Source organism: Leptonotus elevatus, chromosome 20 (assembly GCF_054856555.1).
Source record: "Leptonotus elevatus isolate MCC_2025b chromosome 20, RoL_Lele_1.0, whole genome shotgun sequence".
In the NCBI taxonomy this organism is placed as follows: Eukaryota; Metazoa; Chordata; class Actinopteri; order Syngnathiformes; family Syngnathidae; genus Leptonotus; species Leptonotus elevatus.
Genome location: NC_141258.1, coordinates 901,197 through 917,468, shown reverse-complemented (window position 1 = coordinate 917,468; position 16,272 = coordinate 901,197). Strand labels below are relative to the sequence as shown.

General features: G+C 45.4%; 1 protein-coding gene across 3 annotated transcripts in view; it reads left to right on the top strand.

The window, feature by feature from the left end:
* The window catches only part of pald1a (phosphatase domain containing paladin 1a), a 31,492-nt gene extending 15,943 nt beyond the window's left edge, over positions 1–15,549 (top strand). For all 3 annotated transcript variants that reach the window (XM_086064905.1, XM_086064906.1, XM_086064904.1), the window contains exons 15-20: positions 187–384; positions 1,426–1,566; positions 1,647–1,718; positions 2,398–2,538; positions 10,550–10,705; positions 13,559–15,549. In XM_086064905.1, the coding sequence (XP_085921031.1) occupies positions 187–384; positions 1,426–1,566; positions 1,647–1,718; positions 2,398–2,538; positions 10,550–10,705; positions 13,559–13,714 (864 nt within the window). In that variant the 3' untranslated portion in view covers positions 13,715–15,549. The remainder of the gene's footprint in view (positions 1–186; positions 385–1,425; positions 1,567–1,646; positions 1,719–2,397; positions 2,539–10,549; positions 10,706–13,558) is intronic.
* The last annotated feature ends 723 nt before the right edge of the window (positions 15,550–16,272 follow it).

The window sequence follows — 16,272 nt, the reverse complement described above, 5'->3', positions numbered from 1 at the left end:
ACAACCGGGAGCAAAGGGGGTTGCTTCAGCGAAAATGGCTGCTGGGAGTGAATGAGTGAAAAACTGTTTGTATCAAATATGACCCGTTTTAACAGCATGAAAACGACCTTGAATGTCATCCCTTCACCTTGAAATTCCAGGAAAAAAAATAACACTGCTGCGCTTGGACTTTGCTTCTGATTTTAGAACCTGGAGTCGTCCCTGAAGGAGGAGATCGTGCGAGCCCAGAAGTGGCTGGAGGTGACGCTGGAGCAGGAGAAGCAGATGAAGATGTTGAAGAGCGTCCTGACGGCGCAGGAGATCCTGGCGCAGCACAAGAAGGCCACGCCGGGCCTCGCCTACAAGCGCGTCCCCCTCCCCGACTGCGCCGCCCCCCGAGAGGAGGTTACCGCCGACCCGTGTTTATTCACAAAAATGCAAACTGGCTAAAGACGAGTCGCTCGCCTGAGCTCACAAGAGCCAAATCTGCACTCTGGTTCCCACGTCACTCACCAGGCTAGGCCTCGTCTTTTTCAAGTCGCACACATTCAACGTCACACATACTAAAGTGGAGAACGTTAAGCGAAGGAAAATAATATCGTCACCTCATATGCATATTTTTTTTTTATTTTTGTTGCTTTTACTCAAGTAATGGGGTGACGGATAAAATAATGCATCCTGGATTCATTGTGAAGAACTTTGTCACATACCAAATTGAATAACACCAGGGTTCTAATAATTTGGGAATTTTCATTTGAGTTGGTTTTTATTTCAATTTGAGTTTTTTTTTTATTTTGTTCGTTTTAATTAGTTTTCAGGGTGGTTGTTAGTTTTGATTAGTTTTAGTTGTTTTTAAATGCTTGATTTGAGTTAGTTTCAGTATTAGTTTTCTTTTTTTTCTTTTTTTCGTTTTTTTTAATTTAATACACAACATGGCAAAATAAAAAAAGTAACAGATTTCTTATGAAAAAGACGAGCTAAGCCAAAAGTCAAGCAGGCAAAATGGTCGCCTCATCTGAAGGTTCTTTTCTATTGGCTGCTGCGAGATGACGTCACTTCGGTGTGACACTTTCACACGTCCTTATTCCGGTTCATTTAAAAATAAATATACTTGAATCACATTTAAAATCATCCTCTAAGGCTCATGTATTAAATTAATTAATTAATAGTTTTATCAAATGTAGTTTCAGGTCGCATTTTTGTTTTTATTTTATTTCGTTAATTAAATAATTTTTTGAATTGTAGTTTTCGTTTTCTTTACTAGTTTTTGTTAATTAAAATAACCTTGAATACCACTAGAGGGAGCCAACGTACTACTAATACCACACTGAGAATCACCGCAATAGAGAATCAGAAAAGCGGTAACGTCGGTGTTAAGCGGCGCTTTGAAATACCGAAACCAGGAAAATTCCACCTCCCCCGAAACGCTGCCGGTGTTTCCCGCAGGATTTCGACAAGCTGCTGGACGCCATGAAGAGCTCGCTGGCCGAGGACTCGCGCTCGGCCTTCGTCTTCAACTGCTCCAACGGCAAAGGCAGGACCACGGCGGCCATGGTGCTCGCCGTGCTCACTCTGTGGCACTTCAACGTACGGCGCGCGCCCACCTCGCCTCCCCGCGCCGCTCGGGTACCGATTGGACTCAAGCAGCAGTTGTTTGTCGCCCGCAGGGCTTTCCCGAGTTCCCCGAAGACGAGATTGTCAGCGTCCCTGATGCAAAGTACACTAAAGGGGAATTTCAGGTACGTTTTCACCTTCTTATTCAAATGAGACATCGGTTGGTAAAACGATCATTTCCGCGTTTGCTTTCTTCTGCTGCGCCTCGACGGAAACAATTTCTCACACGCAAAGCGCCGTCTCTGAATAGATGGCGAGCCGTGGTGCACTCGGGGGGGGGGGGGGGGGGGTTGGGGTTGCCATGGAAACCTGGCAGGCCACCAGTTGAACTTTTGGATGTAAAGAATAACCAAGTGCGATATGTTGCAAAACACGTGAGCGTGAAAAATAATAATAATAATAATAATTGCATCCTTAATGTAATCCGCTGGCATCTGGGAAAGGAGAGCTACGGTTGCAATAAGCACACTCAGAGCAAGCTCGGACAAGAAGGTAAATCTCCCCTCCAAATATTTAGATGTCGATATCTCAGATTTGGATCTGCAGAATTGTGCCTGCCATAAACGCAAATTCACATTTTGTCACATTTTAAATGGACAATAAAAAAAATATTGTTGAACATTTTAACCTTTTTTTGGGGGGAGCCTTTAAAGGTGGGCTGTGTTACATTTTTATAGGGACCAAGCCCACCCCCCCAAAAATGGTGTATATTTGTCTATAGATGCCACAAGATGGCGCCAAAGTACGACATAACGACAAACACATTTTGCTTCCATCTTTTTTTCATTTTTTCTTTCTTCGCAGTTGGTGATGCAGCTGGTGCGTCTGCTCCCCGACGGCCACCGGATGAAGCGGGAGGTGGACATGGCCCTGGACTCGGTCTCCGAGACCATGACGCCAATGCACTACCACCTGAGGGAGATCATCATCTGCACCTACAGACAGGTCAGAGAGAGAGGAAGTCCGTCGCACGACCGCAGTTTGCGGTTGGAAAGAACCGGCGGGCATCTTGTCGGTCACAAGCATACAAAATGAACCAGTGGGTGCACTTGCTGCCAGTGGCCCGTAGAGGGCGACAAGGGGCTCTGTTTTGCTGACTCTTTCTCAGCTCCGCTCGTGGCCAGCGCACACGAATGAGAGGAATGCGGGGCACGAGGGGCCGAGCGTGGAAAAAATTGATTATGATGTAACTTAATGGAAGCCGCTTGGATGAGAAGGAGCCAAGAGAAGCAGTGAAGGAAATGAAATGTTCCTTAATATCCGTCACAGGATTTCGGATAGCTCATCTATCGATGTCCAGTGTCGCTGGATGGAAAAGTCCTGGCTTGTTGCAGAGGCGTGAAAAAAGGGGGAACTCTTTATTAGCGTTACGCTAAGATGTGTCGTTTCAATTTGGTTTTCTTTCAATGTGCAAACTCACAAAAGCTGAAGGAGAACAAAAAGCAGCTTGTGAGAGAACACAGGCCGCGCTTTATGCCTTTTTCGAACAAACGCCGCAATCATCGCGACCCTGCGCTCCGTCAGCTGCTCCCGGAAGAGCCGGAGACGCCCGGACCCGAGCGCCGGGGCCCGCTCGGCAGGCCCGTCAATGGGCCTTATTGTCTTCCGCCGACATCGGGGGCGCCGTGTCTGGCACTCGCTGATGAAAAGCCTCCGTTGCGTCACTGTGAAAAGGTCAACTTTGGCTTTTTTCACATTCCATCAGCAGGGGTGGCAAAGGCAGGTCCAGGAAGTGAAAACCCTGCCTCAGGTGCAAAGCCAGCTCCCGTGGTGCTTGTTTACCTGCTGGGACGCTAGAGGGCTAAAGCCAAAGTGGCAGGATTTTTACTTCCTGGACCCGCATTTGCCACTTCTGTCCGTCCAGAAAGACAAAATTGGGCGCGCCAACAAGAAGTTCATAAAATGATCGATGGAAGCGAGCGAGCGATTTGCAATGTGCTATCGTTTAAGGCAGCAACGATTCATTGAAAAATTTTGACGACAAAACAGGCTGAAGCAAAATCTCGTTCGCGCCAGCCGCCACAACAGCACATCGACCATCGGCAACTACAAGCTAACGTAACCATAAGCGCTAAACATCGCGAAACATTGGAAAGATTTTGCCGCGTTTGTGAACGCGTCCATTTGAAAGGCGCCTTTTCGGGATCCGTAATGTTTAGATTGGACTTTTTATAACTGACACAAATGAGCTACCAAAGTTAGACGAGGCTTGATTTATCCGGAGGCCACACGTTGGCACTGCCCCTCCCCCCTCCCATCTTACAACCCCCCCCCCCCCCCCCCCCCGCCCGCCCCCTCCTTTTCCTCTTTGCTCGAAAGCAGCAGGCCAGGTGATAAACAGTGCCAGATGTTGCTGGAAGAGGGGAAAATTTCACCACCACTCTGTCTCTCTTATAGCGGAACACCCCCACCCGCACCCGTATTGCCTCAAAGCCCCGCCCCCCGCCCCCCGCCCCCTTCCTCCATTTCGCCAGTGGTTGGAAAATGTGTCTTCCATAGAGAAAAACATATATTTACTCTGAGAGCTGAAAGATCCAGAGGGGCCCACGAAAGGAAGGGGGGGGGGGGGGGAGGGCAGAGGGATTTGTGTGTGTGTGTGGGGGTGTGGGAGGGGCGGGGTTATAAATCCCCAGGCTGATGCAAATTGTCCCCCTCTAGGGATGTGCACCCGAGCTGGTATTTGTGCGATGATTAACAGCAACGATGATCAACGTTTCACCAAAAGGCTTCATTTCAATTCCCGCTTGTCACCGCGGCCACTTTTTTTGTCCGCCTTCCATTCAAACGCCCGAATGGCCCCGACGGTTGCCATTTCTCGCACCCGCTTCAAAATCACTGACAAGACATAAACAGGTCAGCACTTATTTGTGATTTTGAGCCTGTACAAGATTACTGGTAAAAAAAAAAAAACCTGGCGGCCAATCAGTGAAGAGGTTCGAAACCAAAAAGTCGAGGAGACTCTTAATTTGAAGGCTTTTTTTCCGACACCAAAAAACATTTCTCCACATCCCGTTCTCCATTTGTTAAACATTTTTGGTGTGATTGAAGTGGCCATTCCAACCACACTTACTATTTTGTCTTTTTTTTTTTTTTTTTTACTTACCAAACGGCGTCAATATTTGGCAGAGTTATCATTAAAAAAAAAAAAGCGCTCTTTGTTTCCCGCCACACTCGGTTGTAATCAAACAGCTGCTCAGGAGGACCGTGTAGAAGTTGCATCGCCAATCAGTGTCACATAATGGAGAACTTCAGCGCACGTTGCAGCTGCCTAATGACCCCCCCCAGCCCCCCCCAGCCCCCCACCCCCCCCCACCCACACACTCGCACGATCCTGATATGCACAAATTAAGCATGAATGAGCGCAAATCGCAGTGCGTCCAAAAAGACGGGCCCCTACGGCTTGGACGGGGGAATGGAAAAATATTTGGGGAAAGGGGAGCCTCGCGAGTGAGCAGGTTCTCCGAGGGGAAGCCGGGGGAGACGTCCTTTGGAAAAGACGGAGGATGGGACGAGCGCCAGACGCTTCAAGAGGAACATGACGCACACGCATTTGACACTTTGTACATATTGGCTGTGCAGTTAGAAACTCATCATTGTTTCATTCTTTTCAATATTGCACTAATATATCAAAATGTGGCTACATTTTTTTCTTTACAACCGACCAACATGTTACAACTCAATTGTCAGTTTTTTCTTCTTACTTAGGTTAAATGTGATTTTTTTTTTTAAATTCCCGCTCACTTCTGTTCCGTCCGTCCGTCCGTCCATGCAATACAAAAGACAGGAGGACGCCAATGAGCGGCGAGCCTTTCTGCTTTCCTTAACTCATTCAAACCCAAAAACGTGTAAACACATTTTTCGATATTTTTGTCCTTCAATCCCAAAAACGTATTTAGACGTTTCAAAAAAAAAATATATTTTTTATGCAAGAACATGAAAAGGTGGCTTAAAGCAATAGTAGCTATTAGAAAAAACGTCTAGCAGGTGGCAGCATGGTATAAGAGATCAACCAGGGCCATGTTGCAACGAGCTCTTTTTTCTTTCACTGGGTTTGTGAATAATGATGAAACTTCTAATGCTAATTGCTGCAAAACGGAAACATATACAAATATACTTTTTTTTTCCTGATGAGAGAAGAGACTCTCATCTTTCTTTTGGTAGGTTCCATGTTTTGATAGCGATAGAACAGAATATTGTGTGGGCCTGGCAAAAATCAGTCCAAATCCAGTCAAACAGCCGGGAGCGAAGGGGGTTGCTTCAGTGAAAATGGCTGCCGGTCAATGAGTTCAACAAAGTGTAGGAGGGGGCCAACTTTTCCCAAGCCAGAGCTGTTGACAGCTAAAAACAATATTGCTGGTGGAAGGCGGCGTGGGAGGCAAACCCGCGCCGTTCTCTTTGACTTCCAACCTTGGACGTGCCGAGGAAGCAAAAGTGCTCAAAGTCTGTACTTGAGTGGAAATACAGATGCATGTGTATTTGTTTCCAAAAAGAAATAACTGATGAAATGAAATACCATCTTTTGTACCTCAATTATGAGGCATACCTGAAAAATGGACTTTGAGTAGCTGCAAATATTTGCACTTGGCTGCTTTCCACTTGCGGCCGCAGGTGCGAGCAGCTCCGATTTTTTTTCACATTTGACTTGTGCCTGATCCCAGAAAGCAGGCAGCGTTGAAGTCGCCGCAGTTGCCCGCGCGTGTTTATTTACAAGAGCGCGCGACGGCACGTACGAGGGGGGGCAAGTCGTCATCTCACGGGACTTCTGCGAGGGTGGGAGGTGCGAAGCAGCTGTCAGCAGTCAGCTGCTCTTCCTGGTCGCAGGTTCATTTTTCGGGGGAGTTTCCTTCGCTGCGAGTCGAGCGATGCGCTTCAGCTCCCGTCGGCGTGACGCGTTTTGGGCCTTCGTTGGCTTGATTGATTGCGACGCAAATGCAGCCCGGAATTGGAAAGTAACGCACCTTCGTAACGTCAATTCAAGGGTTCGTTCGCAGGAAGCACCGGCGGCCAATTCAATTCTCAACATTATTTATTGACCAATTTGAATTTTGACACATGCTGTCATTTGTGATTGAGAAAACAAGTCGAGGAAAAGCTTGTGCTTTGTTGCCGCCAAAACGGGTGTGAACGCACGAAGCAAACTGAAATACTTTTATTCTCTTAACAGCAGGAAGCACGCGTCCCTTTTGGAACGACACCATTTCATCATCACGTTTTTCTTTGCGTTTTGCGACTTTGCACGTGTCTAAAAATGTGCTGGTCTGAATTGACGCCGCCTCAATTATTCAGCGTTTCGATCAGGATGATTATTCTGGCGCTTTTTTGTCCCGGGGACGCAATCAGTGCGTGAAATGATTGGGCAGAAAACGCGTCTTTTCCGATTGTAATGATTCCAAAGCGGTTGATTGCCGTCACTTTGCTGGGGTTTGACTTTCTTGCCTTGACCGCTTCATCGTTAATAACTTGTTCAGCGCTCGTACCATGGCAGGTCAAAAAAACAGACCTCTGAAAATGTTTCGGATCTGTTTGAATGAAATATTTAGCCTGTAAAAATGAGGATCCCGAAATATTTTTGCGTCATTCCAAATCTCGAACCCTACAAATAAAAACCTTACCGATACTTTGAAAATGAGTGATCAGGTGAAGGTCACGGCGGCGTCCTTCCTTTTAATGCTGGCAATTTGAGCACATCCATTTGAAATTTGAGCCAAATCCTCGAACCTCTAGTTAGCGTTGAAAGCGTCCGTCGTCTCGCTCTCCGACTTTCGCAATCTCGTTTTTCTCGAGACCTTTTTTTGCACTTTCGTCCGCAGATCCAAACGACGCAACTGGTCATCTGGATTTGTGTTTATTTTTCGCCGGTGCCGGTGCCGGTGCCGGCCGGCTTGGCCGCGGAAATGTTGAAGGTATGTCGGATATGCATATTCTGGCAGAGGTCGTGACGCACGAGACTTAAAAGCGTCTTAACCACAAGAGCGCAGAGTTGCCTTCATTTTGCTCCTTCTTATACAGAATGCGGTTTTCCAGCAAAGCCCGCTCCAAGAAATCCACTTTGGGGGGGATTTGGTGGTGACAACATGGCTGAGCCTCTGGAAAAAAAGACAGATGAGTGGAATCTGGAGAAGACATTAACACGGAGGCAAAATACAGTAAAACAGCCGGGAGCAAAGGGGGTTGCTTCGGTGAAAATAATGGCAGGGAGTGAATGAGTTAATAGTTGTTGTTTTTTCATGGGAATGGCAAATTCTCTCGTAAAAATACTAGAAGTACTTTGAGTAACATTTACTCTGAATATTTTAGTCTCTTCCAAAATTAGTTTCGAGTCAAATCGACTGGATTTATTGTAAACCGCCGCCATCGTTTCACCACAAACTCGAAATGAAAATGCACATTTTCAAATGTGAACACAAAAAGTGAAGTCTGTCGTCATTTTTTAACCAGGCAAAATCCAAAGTCCTAAAACTGGCGACTTAAATCGGGCTCGAGTCCTCCGTCTGTCATTTGCTCGGGATTTGTTTTTTGTTTTTTCCGCTGCTTGGATTAAGGTTTGTTTCGTGACCCGTGCGAGGGAAAACATAAAAACGTCCGTCGTTCCATGCAAGCCAAAGCACATCGACGAATTGCGCTTCGGCTCCACTTGGGAGCCCGCTTGAAAATGGGGGGGGGGGGGGGGGGGGTTGCCTGTCCGCTCCAGACCGGGTCAGGGTTTTGGTTTGGGATTTGAGCGGGAGGCGCTGAACAGCCGCTTGTGCGAACCTGGACGGGCCAATACGGCTCGCGCGTTTCCCGCCGTCGGCCGCTAATTGGCGGCAGGTTTCAGTCGCTTCAACCTCCGTTGACCTTTTCAACATGCAACGCGCGCTTCTGGTTGGCAGATTGAGATAACGAGCGAAATGGAGAAGCCATTTTTAGCCTTCTCATTTGGTTCCCGTGGAGCCGAAGACCAGCGCCATATTTAAAGACTGTTTTGCTCATACGGTCGTTTGGATCTTGTAATTGCAAAAGTCAAGTTTGACGTTGACGGAAATTGAAAGTGTCGGCAGAAAACAAAACAAACACAATTGCACTTATTGTGCTGAGACGACCCAAACGCAAGGAAATGTTTTGTCATCGGTGATATTGCATGACACCTTCTTGTGAGCTGCATTCACAATGTCCAAAATCGCTTATGTCACTTATGTCACGCTATTTATCGTTTCTGGCATTTCAAAAATGTTGACCCTTCTGGGAAAACAATGTTGCCTCCCACGCACGAACATTTTGTCGATCAGGATTCTGTCGTTTTCTGTGCATTTATGCAGCGGTGGAATGTCAAGTTGTTGATGTTGTTGACACGCTGAATATCTCTCGAGGCTCCAAGGGCGCACAAGGTCATCGGGTTCTCCGTGCAAAGCAAAGAAAAGCGCGCAACGTTGGCCCGAGCCGCGAGCACTGCGACCTTTTGACAACGTTTGACAGTCAGTCAGCACAAATTCTCCCGTTGGTCTAAATGTTGGCCTTCAATCACGGAATGGGCAGGAAACGCCCCCTTGTGGTGACGATGCGCTCGGGAAGGATTGTGTTATGGCGAGCGGCGCCCATTTTCAAAAGGGCCGCCAAGCACGAACCCTCCTGTTGCGTTGGCTTGTCCTCGGTGGTAAACACAGTTACGATATATTATTTGAAAAAAATCCCAGTTAACATTTGTTAATTTAGCGTTTTTGTCAAGCGGAGGTGACGAAATCCAGGTCTAGAAAGTAAAAACCCTGCCACAGTTTGGCTTTAGCCCCTGATGCTAGCTAGCTAGCTAGCTAGCTCCCTAGCAAGTAAACAAGCGCCATGGGAGATAGCTAGCTAGCTAGCTAGCTAGCTAGCTAGATAGACTAATTGATTGATTGATTGATTGGGAGCTATATGAAGAGCTAGCTAGCTAGCACCCGGGGCTTAAGCCAAACGGTGGCAGGGTTTTTACTTCCTGTAGCTGGATTTGCCACGTTAGCAAAATGATCGTAGCATGTTATGATAGCATAAAAGTGGCGCCAGCGTAAGCAGCTCATAAACAACAGCATGCAGCATGCGACACACCTTTTCATCATCTCAGTACGAACCTTAAATAAAAGGGAAACTTTTGTTGCCAGAAATATTTTTGTTATTATTATTATCAGTACAGGTCTTGTAAAAAAATTCATTTTTTTACTTCTTACTTTTATAAATAAAAGTACATTTCAGAGTTTCACCTTGTTTACTTTTACTTACATCAGTACTCCAAATTTTAGTGGGTATTTTTCTGCATGAAGAGCAAATCACGACGTTGACAACACAATTCGTGTTTGAAGAAAGTGACGAAAGCTCATTCTGGACATTTTTAAAATAACACGCAGCCACGCATCCGGTGTGTTACTTCTCTCGGCGAAGTCATCGGTAAAGTGGCTAAGTTGCTTTTAAAGTCAAGTATCAGTAATTCGAAGGTCAAGAAAGCAGTAAAATAATCAAGTTACTTTTCAAGTCAAGTAATCCGTAAAATAATCAAGTTACTTTTCAAGTCAAGTAATCCGTAAAATAATCAAGTTACTTTTCAAGTCAAGTAATCTGTAAAATACTCAAGTTACGTTCAAGTCAAGTCATCCGTAAAATAATCAAGTTACTTTTCAAGTCAAGTAATCCGTAAAATAATCAAGTTACTTTTCAAGTCAAGTAATCCGTAAATAACAAATTTCAAACGTTATTATGACATTTATTAATGCAAAATGTTGACGTGGATGAGTCTGCCACTGGATTTCCCGCAGTACAGGGGTGTCGTAAGAGGCGGTTATTCATCGCACGTTAAAAAAACATGGCGGCGTTAAAGGAACATGAACTCCTAATTAACGCACTCATTCCGCCGGCCGTCTCATTTCCTGATGTTGCGAAACTGCAGATGTCAAACTGCCAAGGCTTTTGAATTGGCCCCCTTTTTTTTTTGGCGGCGCGTTTTGTCCAGATCAAAAGCGGCAAGTCGGAGAAGGAGTGCCAGCAGCTGGCGCTGAAGAGCCTGCAGTACCTGGAGCGCTACATTTACCTCATCCTCTTCAACGCGTACCTGCACTTGGAGAAGAAGAACTCCTGGCAGCGCTCCTTCGCGCTTTGGATGCAGCAGGTGAGGAAAGTCGCGCATCGCCGGCGCCGCGGAGACGGACGAGCGCAGCCGGAACGCGCCGCTCGAATCGCTCCGGTGAGAAAAAAATGAGCATCAGCAATCCGATAGGATCCATTTCGCAATTTTCTCAAATCGATATTATTCTTTTTTTCACAATATCAAATCGAGTTGCTTTCTGGAACGCGCCTCCGTCTGCAAACAAGTTGTTACCGACATAAATACATGAATGTGAATATGCCCAGGAAACGCCGGCAGAGCTTTCAAAAGAATGTCAGAAATGTACCCAACGGAAATCTTGTTGTCCTTATTGGGCCGGCATAAAAGCGGGGCGGAATTCCAAAATGGACGGCAACAAGCAGTGAGAAAACAGCTGTCAGAGAAATATGCGCCGATCTTCCTGTTATGATGACAAACGTGTCTGAGAAATGTGTTAGCTCACGCCGGGAAGCCGCACGGAAGAAAGAAATACGCCGGCAGCCCCCCCTCCACCCCCCCCCCCCCCCCCCCCCCCGCGGTCTCGGTCCACTTGGAAGCCTTCGCGCGACAAAGGAAAGCCGCTCGTGTCTGAAAACGTTTCTTTTCTTTTGCAAATCATTTGTGGCACTTCCGCGGATGCCGGCTTGAAAATCAAAACAAGAAAAAGACGCAGGATGTTTTGAGGAACTTGCTGGCAAACGCGTCGTATTCCATAACGGCGACGATCGTCATCACTTAAACGTTGGCCCGACTGACCGTGAAAAATGGCGGCGGGATACATTTCGCAACACGCGACAGAAGGTCAGCAAACGACGCTTTTCGCATGCAGCAGCGAGTCACGCTAATCTGCCGGCGTAAATCTCCGTCGATCAAAACGTGACCTTTGCCGGCACTTTCGCCGTCATTTTGCAGACGACGCTCGTAACGGACTGAGACGGACGAAAGGACGGATGAGCTTTGACAAAAGGACGTTTTTTTCTTTCTGCGCTTTGAGCCGTCATCCGCTTGCTGCTCAGCCTGCCCATAATCCCATAATTCTTAAGAAAATATAATTTTAAAGGATGATTTTTTTTTTTGTATCTTCGTGTTTTCTTGAAATTTACTGTTGACGTGAATTTAAAAAAATATTTCCTTACATTTATGAAAGACCTGACTTATTGCACTTTAAGACAATTCAGAATCTTTTGAATTGATATTTACAATTATTGAATTTGAATTATAAAAAATATTTCTTATTCCTGCTGATGTGAATAAACGAAATCATTTGAGCAGTTTCTGCCTTTGCAAAAATGTACTTTGGAATTTCATATTTATGGAGTTTTGATCATGACCTTGACATTTAAAAATAATTGATTTGTCATCATTAATGAATATCGGATTGAAGTGAAGGGAATCAAATCGAATCAAACTGAAGGAAATTTCAACCGATTTGCATTCCTGCTGTTTTGTGGCCACAACGCGCGACTGTCAGTCACCAAAGGTTTGTTTATCTTATTTTAATGTTGCAGGTTTGACTTGGATCTTTTTTCCCTGCTTTTAACCTTGACGTGTTGCGCAAGCTTGTTTTGAAAGCCTCCGAAACGCGACCTCGTGCTTTTTAACGGCAGAATCATCGCGACTCGATGTCCGTCTGCACTCGATTTGGGTCGCAACACTTCTGATGTTCTTGCAGAAAAGAAAAAAAAAGAAAAGAAAAAAAGAAGCCATTATTTGGCTGCCGCTGCCTCGGCCTTCGCAGCTGATGCGCCGACGTGACGACTCATTTGTTCCCAGGGAGGGAAAGAAGAAAAAGAAAAAGAATTGCTGAAGGGATTTGCAGGAGAAAGAACGAGACGAGACGCGCACGCAATCTCACATGTGATGAAGGACGCACGTACCAAAAAAAAGTGTCGGCGGGTACAAAATATCAAAATAGAATCCAATGGACACAAGGTTCGAAAAAGTAGGAAAAACAAAACTTTTTTTTTTTTAAAGTCAATCGGAAAACACAAAGAAAAACTCGAGATGGAACTGAAAGTATGAAGAATGAGAGCGAGATACGATAATCCAGAGTTGCAAATCTATTTAATTTTGCTCCTGTCAGAGTCAAACTTCACTCTTGTAAAATTAAGAAAATTATGTTTGTTGCCGACTTTATGTTTTGAAAATGATGCCTATTTTCTAGTAAAACGCCAACTTGTTTCTCATAACATTGACTTTGAAGTTCTGATAGGACCTTTCAGCGGTTCCACAAAAAGATTCCACAACGGTGTGATTGGTGCCGTGACCCGGATAGGTCACAGCGACAATGTCTTCGCTCGCGTCACCTGACCTAATCGAACAAATTCCAATGTAATTCTCATAAAATCCCAACTTCTGTGATTGGCCAGCAACCAGTTCAGGGTGTACCCCGCCGACTGCCCGAAGCCAGCTGGGATAGGCTCCAGCAGCCCCGCGACCCGAGTGAGGAATAAGCGCTTAAGAAAATCCCAACTTTTTTTTTGACTTTCTGCTAACGTTGACCTTGTTAAGTTGAGACTTAATAGGATATTTTTTGTGGTGTTTGTTAACTTTTGATTGGTCAAGAAGATCCTGTAAACTTCCTTGAGGGTAAACGGGTCAAGCTGGTAACGAGGCATTTCATCCCGGGACCTTTTGCCGGTCTCGACTCGGCGGCCAGATGCTGGCGCTCGTCCGTGGCGTTTCCTCCCGCGAGTCCGTCCGACAGCCGCGCCGCCACCCGCGGGGACTTTGCAGTCGACCGGCGCAAAGTCAAACCCCGCCGGCCCGGTCGCACGCCTCCATCCAATATGGCGTCAAGTGAAACGAGATCGGTGTGTGCGCATGTTCCGGAACCTGACTTGACTGTATGTGGGCTCGCTGCGCTGTCGTCCGCAGGTGGCCTCCAAGGCGGGAGTGTACGACGTCCTCAACCGGCTGAGCTTCTGCGAGTTCAAGAGCCCGACGGACGGCGGTCCGCTGGGCCGGCTGCGCTGGCGCTGGCAGCGGCCCAACCTTCGTCCGGACCTTCCGTTCCGAGGGCAATTCCTCTGAGGGCGAGCGCGCCGGCCGGCGAGGACGCGGCTGCAGGAGGGGACTCGGGTCCAAGTTTCCAAAAAGTCCAAACATGGAAAGTTGAAGACGTGCGACGTGACATGAAAGACTCGACTTTTGTCCGTTTTAAAAGTTCGCTTTCAAGTTGAAGGCCGTCAACGTCGTCCGCCATTTTGTACTTGCACTTGATAAACAAGCACAAAAAACGAACTTATGTCTTCGAAGATGATCCTTGAGGTGTATTAAAAGCGGCTTCGTCCCAAGAGTGGAGTCCAAAACGGGTCCTACGATGGACCGGAACTGCCAAAATTACAAATAAGTCAACGACTACAAATGAAAATAAAAACTGATATAATTGAAACATTTCATACAAAAAATGAAATATAAATGGAAATAAAAACAACAACAAAATGATATACATCCCTAAATAAATAAAAGTAAAAAATAAATGTAAAAAAATGACAATGAGAATCAAAAAATACAAATAAATGTCGAAATAAATACAAAATAAATATTTAAATACAATTTAATATCAATCAATCAATGAAAACGCTCTGCTCTTGCATTTATTGATTTCATGCTGCAGATGCTGTGTCAGGTTGACATTTTATTCAAATGAGGGGGCGGTCCTAAGCGTCTTGGGTTGGACTCCGCTGACTTGCGACTCGAGTTGCTCGACAACAAGTCGTTATTTTAATTTTTTGATTCTCTTTAAAAAAAAATGTTTTACTTTTATTCATTTATTTGTTTTTATTTCCATTTATATTTATTTTTTAATGACATCTTTTATATCCGTTTTTATTTTCACTTTTATTCATTGACTAATTTTGGCAGTTTTGTTCCTCATCGGGTCGGGCCTGACGGTCTTAAATATGAAACGTGTTCGATATTTAGGACCAGAAATCTTGACGTGCGTGGGAAGCCGACGACTCTCAAAATGTCTGACGTCGACGGAATGCAGCCAATCAAAGAAGCGCCTTCTTTTCTATATCGGTCCTCTCGTGTGTGGTCTGTCACAGATCAACACTTTTTTCAGATTTGAAAAATCCCGGTGCGCGTACCAGGCCTAAAGTGACTTGACTTGAAATATCGATGTGACTTGAAGTTGAGCGTCCGGAGACTCGCGTGACTTGACGCCGCCTCCACGTTTGTTTACAGTTTTCGCCGATCGAAGTCGCCGTGCCTTTTGCTCGCCAAACGAAGTTTTGGTGTTTTCCTTTAAACGTTCCTTCGTCTAAATTTTACTCTCGCGTTGGAATCAGACAGTCGCCATTTGCAACTGTTTATTTTCAAGACAGGCAGTCCAGATGTTGAATATGAAGTCATGCAAATGAGCGGAAGGACTTACGAAAGGAATTCTCAGCGTTTACCTTTTCAATTTCAGATGTGATTTTTTTTTCGACTTGATTCTTGTCAAATTCTTCTTTCTTTAAAAACGTTTTTTTTTTTAACTTTGACTTCACTCTTGTAAAATTATTTCCCTTCATTTTGCATAGAATTTTCATGTTGAACTTTTTTTTCTGATGAAATTAAAACTTTTTGTTTTCTTACTATTTGTTTTATTATTATTATTATTATCACTTCTTAGTGACCCAAAAACTGCGCGCACTAACACTTATGCTAGTTAGCGTCGATGGTCGTCTCATGTTGCCTTCAAGTTACCGATTCCAATATTTTTTTAAACGACCATTTAACGATAATGGCGGAAACAGGCACTTGAAAAAAAATGTGACTGAAAAGGATCCTTTAAGTTTCCATTTTTCACATCATTTCTTGTCATTGAAGGCTTTTTTTTTCTCTTTTTTTAAGAGCTCAAATAAAAGTTTTACATTCAGGTTGTCTGCTTTTTATTTTGTCGTTTCATCATCAGCACAAGTGAGGGAACAAACACACACACGCACATGCACACACACACACACACACACACAAAACCAACAATTTGGGGTCAAAATGGACATTTGATTTTTTTATTGTCATCGCACGTCACAAGTATAGACCAACAAACTTCACTTAACAGTTACAACCTGTCCAAGAGACCCCCCCCCCAAATAAAAGACAGAATAGGAAGCCTGACGGCTCGCCAGACGGCACCCTGTTTTTCTTATGTAATTTATTTATTTTGGAAAAATTCTTGTAAATGTCCCAATTTGTTTTGATAAAACTGCACCTTTCTCCTTCTGAAAATGTATTCTGCTCCAATTCAGTGTGCTTTTTTTTTGGGGGGGGGGGGGCTCAAGAATTTGCGCAACCTGGATGCTGGCTTTGTTGCTTTTCCGCTGGGAACTTTTTTTTCTATTCGGCACCCAAGCCAAGTAATCGTCCGTCTTCTCTGCTTCCTGGGTTTCCTTCTCCCTTTTTTCCCGCCCTCCCTTCCGACTTATCTCCTCGTCATCTTGCGCTCCAGATCCGCGCCGGCGCCGCCGGGAAGGCCGCTGGCGTAATTGGACGGCCCCTTTTCTCGTCTCGGAGATTTGAAAGGTCGCGAGGGCGAACAGATGATGCATTGTCACTCGGGCCTGATTTTGGAAAGGACGAGTTTGGGCGGACGAAAGCCGCTC